The sequence below is a fragment of the Salvelinus sp. IW2-2015 genome, linkage group LG23 (assembly GCF_002910315.2).
Source record: "Salvelinus sp. IW2-2015 linkage group LG23, ASM291031v2, whole genome shotgun sequence".
Taxonomy (NCBI): Eukaryota; Metazoa; Chordata; class Actinopteri; order Salmoniformes; family Salmonidae; genus Salvelinus; species Salvelinus sp. IW2-2015.
This window is the reverse complement of record NC_036863.1, coordinates 31,514,182-31,534,555: the sequence shown is the minus strand read 5'-3', so window position 1 is coordinate 31,534,555 and position 20,374 is coordinate 31,514,182. Positions and strand designations below refer to the sequence as shown.

The 20,374-nt window shown below is 41.6% G+C and overlaps 1 protein-coding gene across 3 annotated transcripts in view; it reads left to right on the top strand.

Moving 5' to 3' along the window:
- LOC111950183 (oligophrenin-1-like) overlaps nt 1–20,374 on the top strand; it is a 41,323-nt gene that overhangs the window by 5,959 nt on the left and 14,990 nt on the right. For 2 of the 3 annotated variants that reach the window (XR_002875466.2, XM_070434560.1), the window contains exons 5-22: nt 6,629–6,730; nt 6,954–7,064; nt 7,616–7,720; nt 7,910–8,039; nt 8,144–8,244; nt 8,471–8,562; nt 8,987–9,065; nt 9,328–9,361; nt 9,518–9,580; nt 10,509–10,583; nt 11,176–11,260; nt 12,022–12,080; nt 13,150–13,255; nt 13,657–13,816; nt 14,357–14,507; nt 16,083–16,421; nt 16,654–16,804; nt 20,308–20,358. Coding sequence is in view for 2 of the 3 variants with exons in the window: in XM_070434560.1 (XP_070290661.1) it covers nt 6,629–6,730; nt 6,954–7,064; nt 7,616–7,720; nt 7,910–8,039; nt 8,144–8,244; nt 8,471–8,562; nt 8,987–9,065; nt 9,328–9,361; nt 9,518–9,580; nt 10,509–10,583; nt 11,176–11,260; nt 12,022–12,080; nt 13,150–13,255; nt 13,657–13,816; nt 14,357–14,507; nt 16,083–16,421; nt 16,654–16,804; nt 20,308–20,350 (1,986 nt within the window). In the remaining variant the exon portion in view is untranslated. The remainder of the gene's footprint in view (nt 1–6,628; nt 6,731–6,953; nt 7,065–7,615; nt 7,721–7,909; nt 8,040–8,143; nt 8,245–8,470; nt 8,563–8,986; nt 9,066–9,327; nt 9,362–9,517; nt 9,581–10,508; nt 10,584–11,175; nt 11,261–12,021; nt 12,081–13,149; nt 13,256–13,656; nt 13,817–14,356; nt 14,508–16,082; nt 16,422–16,653; nt 16,805–20,307; nt 20,359–20,374) is intronic. The other variant, XM_023967594.2, reaches the window with a different exon arrangement.

The window sequence follows — 20,374 nt, the reverse complement described above, 5'->3', positions numbered from 1 at the left end:
TGATTGAATTGAGCCTTTAGATTAAGTGAATAAATAGCCAAAGTCAGTGGATGTGCTGTAGTAACACCACTAGTGTCCAAATACATAAATATAGAAAGACATGTCCTGGAGGAAGGAGCTTCCAACTGGGCACAAACTGGTTGAATAAACGTAATTTTTCAACGTATTGTGATATGGAATCAACATGGAAAATACGTTTATAGGTATTGCGTGTTCGAATGTCATCGCGGACAACATTAGAATTTTAACTAATTGGCAACTTTGCAACTACTTAGCATGTTAGCTAACTCTTCCCCTTAACCCTAACCTTAACCCTTTAACCTAACTCTTAACCTTAGCCTCTAGCCTTGCTGACGTTAGCCACCTAGCTAACATTAGACACAACAAATTAGAATTCATAACATATCATACGAATTGGAATTCGTAACATAACAAACAAAATTGATGATGGACATCTACAAATTAATACAAACCATACAAAACGTAACATATCATACTAATTGGAGTGTAACGGATTTAAATGTACTATGTTACATCTACCCCTGAGTCCAGGTTGGTTTGGGCTCCTGAGTGGTATAGTGGTCTAAGGCACTGCATCTCAGTGTTAGAGGTATCACAGCAGACCCTGGTTCGATTCCTGGCTGTATCACAACCGGCCGTGATTGGGAGTCCTATAGGGCGGCGCACAATTGGCCCAGCATTGTCCGGGTTGTAAATAAGAATTTGTTCTTACCTGACTTGCCTAGTTAAATAAAATKAATTAAAACTGAGCAAATGAAATGTGGCCATACTTCAGCAATGATGATATTTAGACCTATGTAGCATTTTACAAAGTCATCAAGAACAATTGTTTGAATTCAACCCAGAATTGTTTAAAATAAACAGTCTAGGGTTTCAAGCTCTGGTTGATTTCAAATTTAATGTGATATTGAATTATTAAGTAATGGGACAAATTCACTTATGTGTATTAAAGTAGTCAAAAGTTTAGTGTTTGGTCCCACATTTCTTGATGTAATTAATCATTGCGTGCTAGGAATATGGGACCAAATACTAAGCTTGTTAATTTGTCCCAATACCTTTGGTCCCCTAAAATGGGGGACTATGTACAAAAAGTGCTGTAWTTTCTAAACAGTTCACCCGATATGGATGAAAATACCCTCAAATGAAAGCTGACAGTCTGCACTTTAACCTCATAGTCATTGTATCATTTCAAATCCAAAGTGCTGGAGTACAGAGCCATCTGTCACTGTCCCAAAACTTTTGGAGCTCACTGTAAGTGAAAGTATAGGACTAACTCAAGTTACACTTTATTTATAGTGCATTTAAAGTCAGTGGCACAGATGGAACTACACAAGCATAAGATACATCTCTTTCAAATGTTTATATTTGGTTGTGTTGACAACCAAACACACTATCACTTTTGAAATCCAATAAATAGCCTATTAACTTGTCGACAAGTTAACAAATGATATTGGATTCACATCTCACACTCAACCAAAAGTAAAATAATGTTATTAAGCCTGTGGCTCAGATGGAAATATCCAAGCAGTAGATACATCTCCTCCTTTAAATGTTGATATTTGGTTGCATTGTCAACCAAACACAATTTAATATTACCTTTGTAATGCAGTAAATAGTTTCCTTCATTTAGGTTATCTTACAAAGGAATGTAATATTCTACCTTAAAACAAGTAACACATCTGTGGCCACATGTTGAGGTTACTAAAACTATAAAGGTCTTATGTAATCATATATACTATGTTCAAGATCACATTCATAAGTCATCACAGGTCTGTGGAGATCTTCACCATTGCTATAATAATCTGCGCTGAATCTCAAATGGCATTGATCACTTGCACCATGTACTTTTAATGTCATCTCAACTGCAATCCCAGTCATTTGGTTCTGCTTTTAGATGAATCACAGCAACGTCACATTAATCTGTTGTCTAAATAAACAAAATGTCTGATATTGTATTCCCATTTGAACTTTGCTGTGCTTTTAAATGGTTGAAAGCACAGTGATAGACATTTGGGTGACAACTTAACCAAAAATCAGACATTGTTTTCCATGGGAATTTGGTTGTGCTTTTAGATAGTTGAAAGCATAGTGATAACACATAGGAAATTCAACTGTCTTTTTAAGAGGGTGAATATAATTTGTAATCCCATTGATCAACGTCTCAACCACATTGAAATTATGTAGTGTGTCCAGATCTATCTAACACACATTAGTCTCAGCATTTGTACTAAATACATGGACATTGCTTTCAAGAAGTGGTAGATTGCCTTTATCCAACTAAATATTTGTGTGACTCTCTTCCCTTTGCCAAGTAAGCTATGGTCTAGGTTGTGGACTGTAGTGCTTTGGCATCTGTAATCAACTGCAGATGACCTCAGCTGAGACGCTAGCTCAAACAAATGCTTGGCATCCCAAGCATGGTGGCAGTACTATCTACACCAGGGTTTCCCAACTCTGTCTTTGAGGATGTCCAGACAGCCCACATTTTTGTTATAGCCCTGCACTAACAGACCTGATTCATCTAATCAACTAATACTCAACGCCCAAACCTTCTATTTTAACAAACTAACGCAATGGTAAATCTTAGCGCTGACGGTAGCGCTATAGGTCCGGGGGTGTGTCAGAAATATTTTTGCTAATTTCACAGCAGGAATTATGGGAACAATAGGTGACGGTGCTACGAAAAGGCTGGGTTTTGATTCATATATAAGTTGTCGGTAGGAGTTGTGGGACAAGGGCTTGACCATTCACTGGCCAATCAACTTGTTCCAAGGATTAATACTTCATGTGGTTGTCTCAAGTTGTGTATGTTATTGACTGCCTTTGCCTTGTCATCAACTCCAATTCGGCTGGAGGCACGGAATATTTGTGTCCTCGTCCGTTTATTAAAGGCCCAATGCAGTCAAAATTCATTTTTTTCCTTTGATCAATTTGATCAGTGTTATTTCCTAATAGTTGCTGTTTGGAAACACAATCTACACAGGACCTTCTAACCAGCAGGTTTGCATGGGTGTGGCATTTTGGCTGTCCATGGTGATATGACCATCCTGAAAATTGGTCAATAGACCAATAGCAGCAAAGAGTTCCAAACCTRTCTGCCAATAACAGCTAATTTTCATTTTTCCCTTCCCCATTCAGATAGGTCCCAGAGACAGTCCTAGCTAAATTCTTGCTTGAGAAAATTATWATTTTTTTGCTAAAAAGCTATTTTTGCCCATTTTAATGGAACTCTATTACAATAAGGTACTTAATTGTTACCCAGAAAATTATATGCGTTGTTCTTGACCCCATTTCACACGGGCTATTTTGGAACCATGTTTCTTGGGCTAGCCCTGAAAAGTCAGCGCTAACCCTGCTCAGGAGCAGGGCCAGCTATCCCTGGGCTAAGGTTGGTGCTTGCCCACTTTATAATGTGCAAGTGTGAACACTCGCTCAGCCCCAGGCTAAAATCTCCCTTAGCCCTGGGCTAAGGTGCAGTGTGAACGCGCCTCACGTAGGCGCCTCACATATGCCCATCATGGAATGAGAGATGAGACGATGACGGTGACACACGTGCTGTATTTAGAAACATCTAAGTTATTTTCATTCGATTAAAAACCAAGCCCTCAGTAGGCTACCCTTACCCTACTATAACGAAAGCTGGTTAAATAGCAATGTGTCTGCTGTCTTTCTGGCCATGCATTAGCCAAGTAGCCTATCATAAAAGGTGTCTAAATGGTCATCTTGTGAGGCTTTTACTGGCATGCTTTTGCGTTATTCACAATTCACATACAGTAGGCCTACCTGCATACTCCATTTTACTTGTATCCATCCCCATTTCCAAAGAGTGCCTCTTGTCCAGTTACCAAAGACGTGCTCCTCCAAAATTACTCAAATTATTCTGTCCTATTGTAGATAAAAAGGGGATGRCCGCTTACTGTTTTGCTGCTCCCAAACGTTATTTTTGAATTAAGCTTTGGTGATTAAGATTTATTTCAAAGCYGTCTCATGAGCCAAACCTTTTATTGATAGTATTGGGTACTCTGGTGATTGCATTGGGCAGAAAAAAAACTGCCTTCATTGATATGTACACGGGCACAAAGAGCACATTTCTGTTGTTCCATGAGCATTTGGGCACTGTGCGTCATGGATATTACATAACCAAACGCTTTACCGCTAAGACCTACTTTTGGTGAGTCAAATCTCCCTATTTACGCTGAAGGAAATTGTCACTTTTGCGCTAGTTGTTAAGGACACACCTCAAATATTGCCACTCCTTTCACCTCAGTGCAAGCGAGATGATACTGGGGCAAAGGTTGGAAAATGCCAGAGTGCCAGTTTTTACATGCTGTAATTGCCAGCTAACGTGTGTTTTGACACTTGCACCGCCTTAGTGCCAGACAAAAATAGAGCCCCTTGAGTAGTTGAATCAGGTGTGTGAGGGTTCAGTGCAGGGCGAGAACAACACTGTGGACTGTTTTTTGTAGTCCCCCAGGAGAGAGTTGGGAAACACTGATCTCAACTGATCAAGGCCAGTTATGGCTGTGTGGAGCAACATGTGCATGTACAAACTCAAATCAAATCAAATCAAATTGTATTTGTCACATACACATGGTTAGCAGATGTTAATGCGAGTGTAGCGAAATGCTTGTGCTTCTAGTTCCGACAATGCAGTAATAACCAACGAGTAACCTAACAATTTCAAAACAGCTACCTTATACACACAAGTGTAGAGGGATGAAGAATATGTACATAAAGATATATGAATGAGTGATGGTACAGAACGGCATAGGCAAGATGCAGTAGATGGTATCGAGTACAGTATATACATATGAGATGAGTAATGTAGGGTATGTAAACATTATATTAAGTGGCATTGTTTAAAGTGGCTAGTGATACATTTTTTACATGTATGGCAGCAGCCACTCAATGTTAGTGGTGGCTGTTTTAACAGTCTGATGGCCTTGAGATAGAAGCTCTTTTTCAGTATCCCGGTCCCTGCTTTGATGCACCTGTACTGACCTCGCCTTCTGGATGATAGCGGGGTGAACAGGCAGTGGCTCGGGTGGTTGTTGTCCTTGATGATCTTTATGGCCTTCCTGAGACATCGGGTGGTGTAGGTGTCCTGTAGGGCAGGTAGTTTGCCTCCGGTGATGCGTTGTGCAGACCTCACTACCCTCTGGAGAGCCTTACGGTTGTGGGCGGAGCAGTTGCCATACCAGGCGGTGATACAGCCCGACAAGATGCTCTCGATTGTGCATCTGTAAAAGTTTGTGAGTGCTTTTGGTGAGAAGCCGAATTTCTTCAGCCTCCTGAGGTTGAAGAGGCGCTGCTGCGCCTTCTTCATCACGCCGTCTGTGTGGGTGGACCAATTCAGTTTGTCCGTGATGTGTACGCAGAGGAACTTAACTTTCTACCCTATCCACATCGACGGAACATGAGGCTGAAGAAATTCGGCTTCTCACCAAAAGCACTCAAACTTTTACAGATGCACAATCGAGAGAATCTTGTGCTCCCTCTGCTGTTTCCTGAAGTCCACGATCATCTCCTTTGTTTTGTTGACGTTGAGTGTGAGGTTATTTTCCTGACACCACACTCCGAGGGCCCTCACCTCCTCCCTGTAGGCCGTCTCTTCGTTGTTGGTAATCAAGCCTACCACTGTAGTGTCGTCTGCAAACTTGATGATTGAGTTGGAGGCGTGCATGGCCACGCAGTCGTGGGTGAACAGGGAGTACAGGAGAGGGCTCAGAACGCACCCTTGTGCGGCCCCAGTGTTGAGATCAAGCCGGGTGGAATGTTGTTACCTACCCTCACCACCTGAGGGCGGCCCGCCGGGAAGTCCAGTACCCAGTTGCACAGGCCGGGGTCGAGACCCAGGGTCTCGAGCTTGATGACGAGTTTGGAGGTACTATGGTGTTAAATGCTGAGCTGTAGTCGATGAACAGCATTCTCACATGGTATTCCTCTTGTCCAGATGGGTTAGGGCAGTGTGGTTGCGATTGCGTCGTCTGTGGACCTTTGGGGTTGCGATTGCGTCGTCTGTGGACCTATTGGGGGGTAAGCAATTGGAGTGGGTCTAGGGTGTCAGGTAGGGTGGAGGTGATATGGTCCTTGACTAGTCTCTCAAAGCACTTCATGATGACGGAATTGAGTGCTACGGGGCGGTAGTCGTTTAGCTCAGTTACCTTAGCTTTCTTGGGAATAGGAACAATGGTGGCCCTCTTGAAGCATGTGGGAACAGCAGACTGGGATAAGGATTGATTGAATATGTCCGTAAACACACCAGCCAGCTGGTCTGCGCATGCTCCGAGGACGCGGCTGGTGATGCCGTCTGGGCCTGCAGCCTTGCGAGGGTTAACACGTTTAAATGTTTTACTCACGTCGGCTGCAGTGAAGGAGAGTCCGCAGGTTTTGGTAGCGGGACATGTCATTGGCACTGTATTGTCCTCAAAGCGAGCAAAGAAGTTGTTTAGTCTGTCTGGGAGCAAGACAAKCTGTTACTATTATGACATTATGATCTTGCTATTATTATTGTTGACACATGATGAAGTCTCACACTGAAAAACAATTCAAATGTTTTGTTGAATTATTGTGTAATTAATTGAATAAACTTCTGTCTATCTTTTAGGAAAGAAGAAAGAAGTTTGAGAAAGAGAGTGAAAAATATTACTCTCAGTTAGATAAACATCTGAATTTGTCAGCTAAGAAGAAGGAAACTCAGCTGCAGGAGGTTGGTGGAAATCCCTCAACAGAGACTTCCTGTAAAGAGTTTAATGGAACTCTGAAGGGATTAAAAGTTTTGTTTGTAAAATGTGAATATTTTATTCTAATGCTCCCTAATTGGTTAACTCAACTGGCTCAAGCTCACCGGCTTAAAGTTTAGCCAATAAAAACAAATATTAAGACTATTCGGAAACAAGCTGCTTTGTAATCACCATTTCATTCCTCCAAAGGCTGACGAGCTGCTGGACAAAGAGAGGCGGAACTTCTATGAGTCGTCAGTGGAATATGTGTACCAGATCCAGCAGGTGCAGGACAGGAAGAAGTTTGATGTGGTGGAGCCTGTGAGTGTTTTCTTCCTCTCGGTCGTCCACACTTCCTGTTTACACCTCCCTGTGTTGCTGCACGGATATACACACACACACACGCACACGCACACACGCACACGCACACYCACACAGCTACAGATGCTGCCTGTGTAAGCTATTAAATGATACGGCCACAGTGGATCAGTGGCACACATCCTGAACAACCATAATTACCTCTGAACACCATTGCACATTGAGACAGGCAAGTCTAACATGGCACACTAGGAAAGAATTACTCACAATCTCATTGATTTTGATTTCTCATTTGAACCAATGGCTAGATTAGCAATAGGTCAGTGTTAGAGTACGGTATGAGTGAGTGTTAAGAACAGCCTTTGATRAGCTATGAGAGTCTAGAAGTCTGGTACGCAAGGCTACTGTAGTACGGAGGTGAACTCTTACACTTCACTTCATTAAGTATTATAAAATGTATTTGCCCATTATAAGAATATAGTGAACGGACCATTTTTGAATAATTATCAATATACTAATAATCGGTTGTATGTTGGGTTGTTTTCAATGGACAGGTGCTGGCATTTCTTCACAGTATCCTAACACTCAACAACCTGACGGTGGAGATGACTCAGGACTTCATGCCCTATAAGCAGGAGCTGCAGCTCAGCTTGCAGAATGTGAGTAGCTACCGATGGTAATGACAACATTAGTTAAATGAGACTCAATAATGATGATGCCTAAACCTGGAGGCGATAGATATATTAATGGTGATGGGTCTAGTTAGGACTCCAGGAAGCGGTCATAGGGCTTCCCAATAACCATCCAACATGACCGTGAGTCTGAGTGTGTTTTGATGTGATCTGCAGACGCGGAACCACTTTGAGAGCACTCGTGAGGAGATAGAGGAGCTGATGAAGAGAATGAAGCAGCAAACCCAGATTGGTAAAATGCACAGCAAACCAGTCATTGAGGGCTACTTGTACTCTCAGGAGAAGTGTAAGTATGCATGCTATAGTTTGTAAACCTGCTACATTCCTCTCAACATGTTGTATTCAATAAGCCCTGACCTGACATGATAAACTATCACCCTGCTCTCTCAGGGGCCTTGGGTGTGTCATGGGTGAAGTACTACTGTAAGTATCACAAAGACAGTAAGCTGTTTGTCATGGTCCCTGCTGAACCAAAACCTGCAACCAAACAGGTAGGTCATAAAATGGGTCGTATAATCTGTATAAGACACTTGAACAACTATTTGTCACATCTCTGATAATTGATCAGACTCAATGGAATTATTTAAATGCACATGCGCTCATATATTACTTGTGTTTTTACTGTTTTATTAACTTTCTGCAAAGCTTTAATGTAGAGATTCTCTCTAGTCCTCTCTCCCCCACTTTTTAACTACACACTATCATGGTTTCTTCCAGGGCCCCACAGAGCTGAAGCTTAAATCCTGCTTCCGCAGAAAGACAGAGTCCATAGACAAGCGCTTCTGCTTTGATATTGAAACTTACGAGAGGTTAGTACAAATGCTCCACTTTGAGACTTCGAGATGAGGTAGACTTTGTATTAGATGATACATGCCTTGTGGGATAAACAAGTTTGAGCAGTGAAGTGAACAGGTGGTCTACAAGGACACTAAGTGTGTGGGTACAGAGTGGATTCTAGCCCAAACAATCAGTTGGCAGCAGGCTCCTCTATATCCTGCTGGAAGCAGATGGCAAACTCAGTGATTTCAGGGGAAGGGAACACCATGAACTCATATGTATACAAGTAAAACATTCTGTACAATATGCACAGCAGAGGGACACAAGCCATACACTGACAGATTAGATTTAGATTTAAGTTCATTTTTATTTTGATTATGGGTTTCATGTAACAAAACTGTAGACAAATAAATGAAATATATGCCCTAACTGTGACACTTGTTCCTATAACCATAGAAACACACCTGTCACACTCCAGGCAGTTTCGGAGGCCAACAGGAAGTTGTGGATGGAGGCCATGTACGGAAAAGAGCCTGTGAGTTTCTTTGCTGCCTCCTACTGGAGGGTCCATACAACCCCCCTGGTCCAAAAGTTATTCTGTACTGTAAAGGCATTGTGTTTATAGTCCTCATCTTGCTGTTTACTTTGGTTTTGATAAACAATAATATGATTATAAAAGCAGCATCTCTTTATAATAATAGCATATATTCTGCATCATACAGATCATTTATGATGGCCACAGAAAGCTCCACATATACTTCTGTTTCTTGGTGTCTTACATTTTCCTTTCATTCCAGATTTATCATTCCCCAATTCACAAGCAAGCTGAAAGTATGTACCATTAGCAGTGTTCATTTTTTTGTATTTTACTCCAGTATATTATAGTGAATTAAAATGTATTCGTCTCATTGAACATCCTTACACACACACATTTGTATGTAGTGCCACTGCTTGTGAAATCTATAAAATGTTACTTGCCTTCCACAGTGCAATTGAATGAAGTTGGATTCAAGTTTGTGAGAAAATGCATCAACTTTGTTGAAACTGAAGGTAAAGTTACCAGAAAGTTCCAGTACACACCATGTGTTTTCTCTTTGTATGTCTCGGATCAGATTTCATGCCAGGTTTGTCATAGTCTAGTCAGTTTGCCTCATTGCCCTTTAGAGGGCAGAGATGAGTTGTGTTTGGAATGAGATCRGCTAAAGCCTCACTGCTATCCTGAATGAACCTTCTCACCAAAGGCCAGCACTAAATAAAAACACTGGCTCCAATGTGTCCGGCCAGGAGAGCATAACTTTGGCATGTAGCTCAACATAATAAACTTCCTTACAGTAGAGTACTTCAGTCCGTACTAAATGAGCTGTTTTACTTTGTTTACATCAATGGAACTATTAATAACGCAACAGTACTGTGCATAGCTTATTAATAATCATGCTTGCAGGTAGGCAACAAAGGTATTACTCCAGAGGGAGTCTATTCACATGTGGCATCAGAACACTTTTAACAGTGTGGTCACCTCATATTCAACTGTTTCGATTTCTCAAGCAGCTTAAATTCTTTAGATTCCATGGGCCTTCTCACTTCAGCCCTCCCTAATTCACTCTTCTATACTCTACTTTAATTTAGTAAAAATACACTCAGTCTGTATTTATGAGTTTGGTGAAGCACCAGCACTATGATATGCTCCCTGTATCTTTCACAACCAGTAAGATATGCAGGCATCATATAATAACATAAACTCCAGCTGTCCACTGGAGCAGTGAAGCAAATCATTCATTTGAAAGAGGTTGAGACGTAGGCTAGCGTTGTCAAGGCGGTGTCTGCTACTTTCCCATTTTCACTCCAGTTCAGACAGGCCTGCACTGAGGAACAGCCTGTACATTTCCACTGCTTGGAATTTCTCTGGAGGAAACTCCCCCTTTAGTTTCCTTTTACCTCAACCCCATCCACTCTCTCCATCTCCTGCTCTCTTTTACAGGACTCACACAAGAAGGAGTGTACAGAACTGTTGGCAGCAACATCCAAGTCCAGAAGCTTTTAAATGTATTTTTTGGTGAGGAAATTACCCAGTCAACATCTGTGCTCTCTATTGAGTTGGGATTGAGGAATGCATAGAAACAGAAGGGCTGTTTTGAAGCAGAATAAAATGATTAAGTTGTTAAATTTACCTGTTTCACTGGCACACACAACAGGATTTGAAACAATATTAAAAAGTACTTAGTAAATATTGTTTTATTTCTAATTTATGGACTAGTTTATAAGTAATTTCCTCGCCCCTAAAGCGGATGACAATTAATTGATCCGATATTTAAGATGTGCCATTGCAAAGGCTAAATTTATTATATTGTATCCATGTTTGCAGCCCTCTATAATGATGTTGTGGAAACATTGAAATGTTATATTTACTTGCCTTTTTGAATGAAGGAATACAATTAATGGTTGCATATAAATAAATAATCTGAGACAAATAAGCTCTTTAATAAAATAGTTTAATTAACTCTAGACCAATACATTCAGATATTTCAACTGGCTGGACCTACTGTAGATAACTTGCCAGTTATTTTTTTTATATATATATAGCTATATATTTTATTTTGACCATTACTGCATATTTGTTTTTAATTGGTTCCCTCCTCTCTCTGTAGACCAGAAATGCCCAGGGGATGTGGATTTCCACAGCGGTGACTGGGACATAAAAACCATCACCAGTGCCATGAAGTTTTATCTCAGGTGTGTTCCCATCCTCTTAAATCATCCAGCAGGTGACACACAAGAGCCAGCTGCTCTGGAACAACAAGCTCAATATAATTATGTTACACCAGCCTTTGTCTGAAGCCCATTAGCACTCAGCTTCTACATCAGAGCCATATAAAATTATATACGGCTCTGTATTGCGTGAAGTGTACAGTATGCACAGTATAGTATGTACATTTTGCAGTTCTATGGCATTTCCAGACTGTATATTCTGTATATGTTTTATATGAAAATATTATGTTTCAAGTTAGTTATGTCTAATGATTAGAGATACTTTGTAATAATCTATGCTGGCTGAGGATGAGAGGTTTTTCTCTGCTCCATGAGCCTAGTATAATTGTTTGCTGTTTGAAGTACTCCGTTACAAGGCCTCTTGGCTTCAAGGCCAGGTTTTTATCCTCCCCCAATACCCATCATGATGATTTACTCACATGTCTTTTTGCCACGCTTGGAAGAGGCCAGGCAGCTGTTTGAAGGAGCTTGCTCAAGGCCTTTGGTCTCTCATGCCTTAACACTGCGCTGATAAATCTAATTTCAGATCAGGAAATAAAAATGTTGATAAAGAGAAATTTGCCAGTGAACTCTCATTCATTCAGAATGAGTAGCACTTGTTGATGCTGAAAGTGCATGAGCAACACATGAGTAGCAGTTGTTAAAAACGGTGTTTTAGGGTATGATGTAAGTGTTGGAGTATTTGTACTGTACTTGTTTACCTGATCGCGTGTGTTCATCCACAGGAGTCTAGCAGAGCCTCTGATGACCTACGGTCTCAACAGGGACCTCATCTTAGCAGCAAGTAAGACGTGTTTTCGCACTTACTGACTTAAAAACAACATTGGGGAAACAATTACTGAAACCCACTTCAAGATAAGATATTATCTGATTTGCATATGGCTTACACATTTAAAAAGAAACTGCACCAGTCCCCTAAACTGATGGAATTCTGTTATCATAACAGACGTCAGATTTATAGATCTTTAGCATAGTCTCATTGCACATAAAACGTACGTTTCCTTCTCATGTGAGGGCATGTTTTTGTAGGACACATTTTGTCTGACACTACTGTACATTTGTATTGTWCAAGATATTACATTTTTAAGGTTGGCTTTGGGAGCTGAGCAACAGGTTGTTTACTTCCACATCTTGTCGTGTGTTTGCCAAATGCTCTCTGTAGAGTTAATTCATTGTGCATTTGTTCTCCATCAGAGTGAGTTCATTCTCAAGTTCTACAGGCTGGGTTACAGCTATAAAAGAGAAGAAAAAAAGTACACAGGCACACATCTGTGTGTTCCTTACATAAGCAATAACAAAGAACAAATGCATTTTCTTTTATTAGGTCTTTCCAATCAATTAGAAGTTCCAACCTCCAGATAGCTTATTCAGTTCTCCTGCGGGGGATTCTAGTCCCCTGCCTTCTTTTGTGTTCCGTTTCCCCACAGACTGGATCCACAGTATCCTAGTGGGTGTGTGAAACTCCATATTTTGTATTTGAAAATGCCATAATTAAATGGTAAAATCATTGTAATGGTATGTTGTACACCAGCTCTAATCCTCTTAACTGAGACAAGCCCCCATGCCCCAGGAGACCTATTGTTCAACTGAATGAGGTCCTCGTTTCACATTACACCACAATGCAGCTGTGTGGAGCTGGACCCCTGAAATGTTTTGACTGGGATTAGGCTTTGCTGATTTATTTGCTCATGCACAATGTCTATGCATGTTTAATTAACACCCCATATATACATAATGGATTGTGTAAAATCGACAACAGATAAATGCCCTAAAAGCAGTGATGTTTAGGTCAGTCTCAGTTGAGGATAATATATCAATTATTGAGCATGTAAAAAGTATTTCTCGTCTCTTAGAATCGGATAATCTAGATGATCGACTGGGTGCAATCCACTGCCTGACGTACAAACTCCCAGAGAAGAATCGAGAAATGCTAAGCCTACTGATCCAACACCTGGTCAAGTAAGTTGTGCTGCAGCCTCTGTGCCTTGCCTCCTAACTGATGCAGTTACAAGGGTTATTCTTATTTAGGCCTTTTATTGTGGTGTAATTACATATCTGTTGTGTTGCCCGTGGGCCCAGTGAAGGGGTTTTAACTGGCATCTGTTCAGATGATTACTGTATCGGACCTAGAAACTTGTATCTATGTATAGCACAAATGTAATGTACTTTTCAATTGGGAAATACCTGTCCAGTCCTCCAATATCATCAATATCCTGTTCATTCATTTATGATAGTTGTGCAATTATAAATTGACATTAACTGGCATTAAGTTTTTCACTATTCGAGAGATGTTTGTTCCTATTGGACATGTCTTTAGAGAGTCATGTTGTTTACGAACTTGTCTGGATTGCTATTGACAGTGTCTGCGGTAACAGTGGGGACAACCTGATGACTCCCTCCAACATGGGTGTGATCTTTGGCCCCACCCTGATGAGGGCAAAGGAGGAGACTGTGGCAGCCATGTTGGATATAAAGTTCCAGAACATTGTTGTTGAGATTCTCATTGAGGACTATACCAAGGTGAATTTGAAAGATTAATTTACCGCTCCTCCCTTGCAAAGAGGTCAAGAGTCATGTGATGGTTATTTTATGCTCTGTGGCATCATAAACATTCAAGTAGGCCATGGTACATTCTCGATCAGTGAATCTCAAAACACTTTTTCTCTCMGGMGGGGGMGGMGGGGVSTCTCTTCCATCATTGGGGAACAACTTAGCTAAAAAGAAAAAACGTCAGCTGACATGGGCTACTTGATCTGGACATTTCTGACAAGTTATAAATGGCTTTCAAAGGTCTGCAATGCCTGACATGACAAGAGGAAAACTGATGATGTACTACCCATTTTCAAAATTGCACCTTGTGTATTCTACTATTACAACTTTCAAGAGTATGTTGAAAGCCTGAGTCGGTCATTCAACTTACTCTTGAAAGTTGGATAAGTAGAATGCACAAGGTGCACAGTTTAGGAACCACTGATCTAGATACTATTTCATGCGTATTCTCAAGTATAATGTAATGTATATTAAATGTAAGTCCTTTTAGATGAGCTGGTGTGATTACAGATCTTCTGCAGCGCACCAGATGAGAGTTCCACAGCCCCACCGATGCCTCCTCCAAGGATCACCCCAAGGAAACGGCAACCAATCACCATCGCCAAGCGTCCGCTCCGCATCTGCCTAGCAGTTAATTGTGGCCAGCTCCAGAACACTGAGAGTAATTATTTGCCTCTGGTTTAATCATCATGATCCTCCTCATCATCACCATAACCATTATTATCATTACCATCCCTTGTCCTGCGAAAGCAGATTATATTTAGATTATTACAGTGTTCAGTTGGTATGAGTAAGGTGATTTATACAGTAGGTGGCTGATGTTTATTCTGGACACAGTATTACTGATGTGTGAATCCTAAGTACTTGTGAATTGCTAGCATAGAATGATAAAAAAAAAAATATATATATAACCTTTATTTAACTAGGCAAGCCAGTTAAGAATGAATTCTTATTTACAATGATGGCCTACCCCGGCCAAACCCTAACCTGGACAACGCTGGGCCAATTGTGCGCCGCCCTATGGGACACCCAATCACGGCCGGTTGTGATACAGCCTGGAATCGAACCAGGGTCTGTAGTGACGCCTCTAGCACTGAGATGCTGTGCCTTAGATCGCTGCGCCACTCGGGAGCCAGAATACAGCATGTACTTTTATTTCTAAATGTTTGATCTTTACATTAATTGCATGCCCTTTGAGGGAAAGGTGTGAGTTATTTTATCAAGTTAAAACCAATTTTGTTGAATTGGAAACAATAAACATAACAAAATGTCATGTCATATCTAGATGTTGGCTTACTCCGACCTCTTCCTAAGCCAAGCTTAACCATACTTTTTATTTGTTAACTGCACTTAGAGAGGCAGATGGAGGTCTTGTGTGCTCACTGAATGGAAGTTTTTGCTTCAGGCTAAATCATGTAATTTATACCTCTTGTAACTTTGTGTTAAATGTCTCTGTGTGAGTCATTCCTTTCATTTACTGTGGTATGGATAGATGTGGAGCACTTGCTACGTGTCCTCCCCTCATTGTGTGGTATTTTATTTATTGCTATTCTCTGAGTTCCTGCGTGGAGTTACCAAATAACCAGCTCCGCTTTGCATGACAAGTAACTACCACCTGTCTGAATCCATCGCAGCATTTGAATAGTGCATGTACCACTGGAAACCTGGCCAACAGCATGACTCGAGATGAGACAAAGAGTACACCGAAGTCGTCTGTTTACTTTTTAATCTCCTAGATGAATAGATAATTGTTATATGCAATCCTCTTTCCTAAAAACATAATTTTTCTCTGGATCACAGACTATATTAATCCACAAAAGGCTTTGTTTTTTCTCTCCATTATTTAATAAATCTGCCCAAATGCCCACATTAGACATTGCTTTCATAATACTCCGAATGCATGAATGAATGAAAGTACTAATTAAAATAATATATCTTGGTTTGTGTGGGTCATTTGTTTGTATTAGTTAAACATGGTTAAATCACATATACCACATGTATAGTAGCAGTATGCTACACGTGATCGGTAGGAGCTCAGGAGAAGTAATGATCATATCAAGTTCTAAATCAGTTCTAAAGCAGCAACCTCTGCATTATGACTGTGGGGAATTACCTGCATGTTCTTTAACCAATACACCCACCACAAGAAGGTGGTACAGGAATCGGGCTATGATGAAAATGCGTTGCACTTTCTTTGTATTTTGATTTAACTATGTTTTGAAACTGTTTGTCACAGATGAGCAGAAAGGCAGCAGGCAGAATGGCAGCAGACCAGAGGGGGTGGATTTTGGCGGGGACACCCCAACGAGCCCCACACCTCTCCAAAGGACCAAACCCATTACCGCACCTCCACGGCTCCATAGGGACACTCAAAAGCAGGCCCTCCTGCCCAAGCCATCCACCCGCCAGGACAGACACTCAGACTCTGACGTTGCCAAACTTGTCGCTAAGCTACAAGACGGAGGTCAGAGGTCAGATGCAACAGCCAATGGTGAGACAGGAGTCACTGTGAACCGAGCGCAGTCCTTCCAATGTAGGAGACCACCTCCTCGAAGTGTTGCAGTCATTAGAGAAGGTAGCAGAACAATCTAGCCTACTACATCATCTCACAACACAAACACACTATGAATTCTAGACTTTTATATGTGGCTTAACCACAGTGCCTAGCTGGTCTGGGATATTGATGCCATATCATGTGCAATGAGAAGAGAAATTGGAAAGTGGCTTTTCATACATTGTTAGCTTTTTTCATTTTGAATCTACATTTTACAACAGTTTACCTAAGATTTTCCTTCCTTGCATTGCAGCAAAAAGTGACGGCATGATAAAACCGAGGTCTCTAGCTGAGAAGCCTGCCATCTGCAGACCTCCAACCAGACCCCCTGACCCCCCTAGCCGATACCCTGCACCCCACAAGAGCCCCACTGCAGCCCCCAGCGAGGACACCCCAGCGTCGTAGTAAGTAGATCTTAGAACTCAGACCCAGACACTCCATCCAGACTGATTCAAATTGTAATCAAGAGAACAATCACAAAATGTTAGCTATGAGTTTCCTTTTGGTCTTCTTCCAGTCCTTGTAAGTCCCTTGTTAAATGTTTCCCCTGTCAAATTGAAATATCACATGAAGTTGTATCCCCTTTTCCTAATGAACCCTCCACACCATACCAATTCCATTGACTGCATTTGTTGCCAGCATTGTCTATCTGGTTTACTCCTCTCCAAACATGTGTTATTCTGTTTTGGAGTTGAGTTGTAAAGCATTATATAGTCAAGAGTTTTWKATTTTTTTAAATTTTATTTCACCTTTATTTAACCACGTYGGCTAGTTGAGAACAAGTTCTCATTTGCAACTGCGACCTGGCCAAGATAAAGCAAAGCAGTTCGACACATACAACAACACGGAGTTACACATGGAATAAACAAACATACAACCAATAATACAGTAGAAAGGTCTATATACAGTATGTGCAAATGAGGTAGGATAAGGGAGGTAAGGCAATAAATAGGCTATGGTGGCGAGGTAATTACAATATAGCAATTAAACACTGGAATGGTAGATGTGCAGAAGATGAATGTGCAAGTAGAGATACTGGGGTGCAAAGGAGCAAGATTAATAAATAAATACAGTATGGGGATGAGGTAGTTGGATGTGCTATTTACAGATTGGCTATGTACAGGTGCAGTGATCTGTGAGCTGCTCTGACAGCTGGTGCTTAAAGCTAGTGAGGGAGGTCTCCAGCTATAGAGATTTTTGCAGTTCGTTCCAGTCATTGGCAGCAGAGAAATGGAAGGAGAGGCGGCCAAAGGAAGAATTGGCTTTGGAGGTGACTAGAGAGATATACCTGCTGGAGCGCGTGCTACGGGTGGGTGCTGCTATGGTGACCAGTGAGCTGAGAAAAGGCGGGGCTTTACCTAGCAGAGACTTGTAGATGACCTGGAGCCAGTGGGTTTGGTGACGAGTATGAAGCGACGGCCAGCCAACGAGAGAGTACAGGTGTGGGCAGCGAATGGTTGAAGAGCATACATTTAGTTTTACTTGCATTTAAGAGCAGTTGGAGGCCATGGAAGGAGAGTTGTATGGCATTGAAGCTCGTCTGGAGGTTTGTTAACACAGTGTCCAAAGAAGGGCCAGAGGTATAGAGAACGGTGTCATCTGCGTAGAGGTTGTTCAGAGAATCACCAGCAGCAAGAGCGACATCATTGATGTATGCAGAGAAGAGAGTTGGCCCGAGAATTGAACACTGTGGCACTCCCATAGAGACTGCCAGTAGTCCGGACAACAGGCCCTCCGATTTGACACACTGAACTCAATCAGAGAAGTAGTTGGTGAACCAAGCGAGGCAGTAATTTGAGAAACCAAGGCTGTTGAGTCTGCCGATAAGAATGTGGTGATTGACAGAGTCGAAAGCCATGGCCAGGTCAATGAATACGGCTGCAAAGTAATGTCTCTTATTGATGGCGGTTATGATATCATTTAGGACCTTGAGCGTGGCTGAGGTGCACCCATAACCAGCTCGGAAACCAGATTGCATAGCGGAGAAGATACGGTGGGATTCGAAATGGTCGGTGATCTGTTTGTTAAATTGGCTTTCGAAGACCTTAGAAAGCCAGGGTTGGATAGATATAGGTCTGTAGCAGTTAGGGTCTAGAGTGTCTCCCCCTTTGAAGAGGGGGATGACCGCGGCAGCTTTCCAATCTATGAGAGGAAAGAGAGGTTGAACAGGCTAGTAATAGGGGTTGCAACAATTTCGACAGATAATTTTAGAAAGAGAGGGTCCAGATTGTCTAGCCCGGCTGATTTGTAGGGGTCTAGATTTTGCAACTCTTTCAGAACATCAGCTATCTGGATTTGGGTGAACGAGAAATGAGGGAGGCTTGGGRGAGTTTCTGTGGGGGGTGGTGGGCTGTTGATCGGGGTAGGGGTAGCCAGGCCAGCCGTAGAAAAATGCTTATTGAAATTCTCAATTATAGTGGATTTATCGGTGGTGACAGTGTTTCCTAGGCTCAGTGCAGTGGGCAGCTGGGAGGAGGTYCTCTTATTCTCCATGGACTTTACAGTGTCCCAGAACTTTTTTGAGTTTGTGCTACAGGATGCGAATTTCTGCTTGATAAAGCTAGCCTTAGCTTTCCTAACTGCCTGTGTATATTGGTTCCTAACTTCCCTGAAAAGTTGCATATCACGGGGGCTATTCAATGCTTATGCAAAATGCCACAGGATGTTTTTGTGCTGGTCAAGGGCAGTTAGGTCTGGAGAGAACAAAGGGATATATCTGTTCCTGGTTCTAAATGTTTTGAATAGGGCATGCTTATTTAAGATGGTGAGGAAGGCACTTTTAAAGAATAACCAGGCATCCTCTACTGATGGGATGAGGTCAATATCCTTCCAGGATACCCGGGCCAGAACGATTAGAAAGGCCTGCTCGCTGAAGTGTTTTAGGGAGCGTTTGACACAGGGGTGGTCGTTTGACCGCAGACCCATTACGGATGCAGGCAATGAGGCAGTGATCGCTGAGATCTTGGTTGAAAACAGCAGAGGTGTATTTGGAGGGCAAGTTGGTTAGGATGATATCTATGAGGGTGCCCGTGTTTACGGATTTGGGGTTGTACCTGGTGGGTTCATTGATAATTTGTGTGAGATTGAGCGCATCAACTTAGATTGTAGGATGACCGTGGTGTTAAGCATGTCCCCGTTTAGGTCACCTAGCAGCATGAGCTCTGAAGATAGATGGGGGGGGCAATCAATTCACATATGGTGTCCAGGGCACAGCTGGGGGCAGAGGGTGGTCTATAGCAAGCGGCAATGGTGAGAGACTTGTTTCTGGAAAGGTGTACATGAAGTCTTAGTCAATGTATTTTCTTATTATTCACTAGTCTTTTCAGAAATTCCCTGCTATGATTTCAGTGTCCTATTCGATATCACATTGTAGCAACAAAATAACCTATATTTTGCTACTCACCATTGACCCTTGTACTCTGTTCATGCCTGCCCCTGTTGTTTTACAAGGGGTATGCCGTGCAATGCCATAATATATTTAGGGAGATATTTTCTGCCCACTAAATACAGCTAAAATGCACAAAAGAAAAACAATGTTACTAATAATACTTTCACTGTAATGCATCTCAAAAGCTCTCTTTTACAATGTCCATGTGATTGTGGCAATCATTTATGTGGATCTCAAGTTAACAGTGTGCTCCACAGATGTAGGTAATGAGATCACAAGCTGCATTATTCCAAACTCATTTTGTATTAGGTGACCTGTCTATTTCAAATACTACAGTTGTTTTGTAACATCCTATTCTAAGTAACATGTCATTTTCACATTGCCAGGGCTGTTTAGTGTGCAGAAAATGTTGCCCATAACTTTTGTCATTGTACTCCAGCAGTGTTTGGTATGCTGTAAGACCAACATGTCTCAGGGATCATCTGGGATTAATCTGTCTTTCTCTTACTCTTTTTCCAGTGTTGCTTCCAAAGCCAAGTTTTTTGAGAATGCTTCAAGGTAATTTGGAAGGTAGGTTTGAAAATAA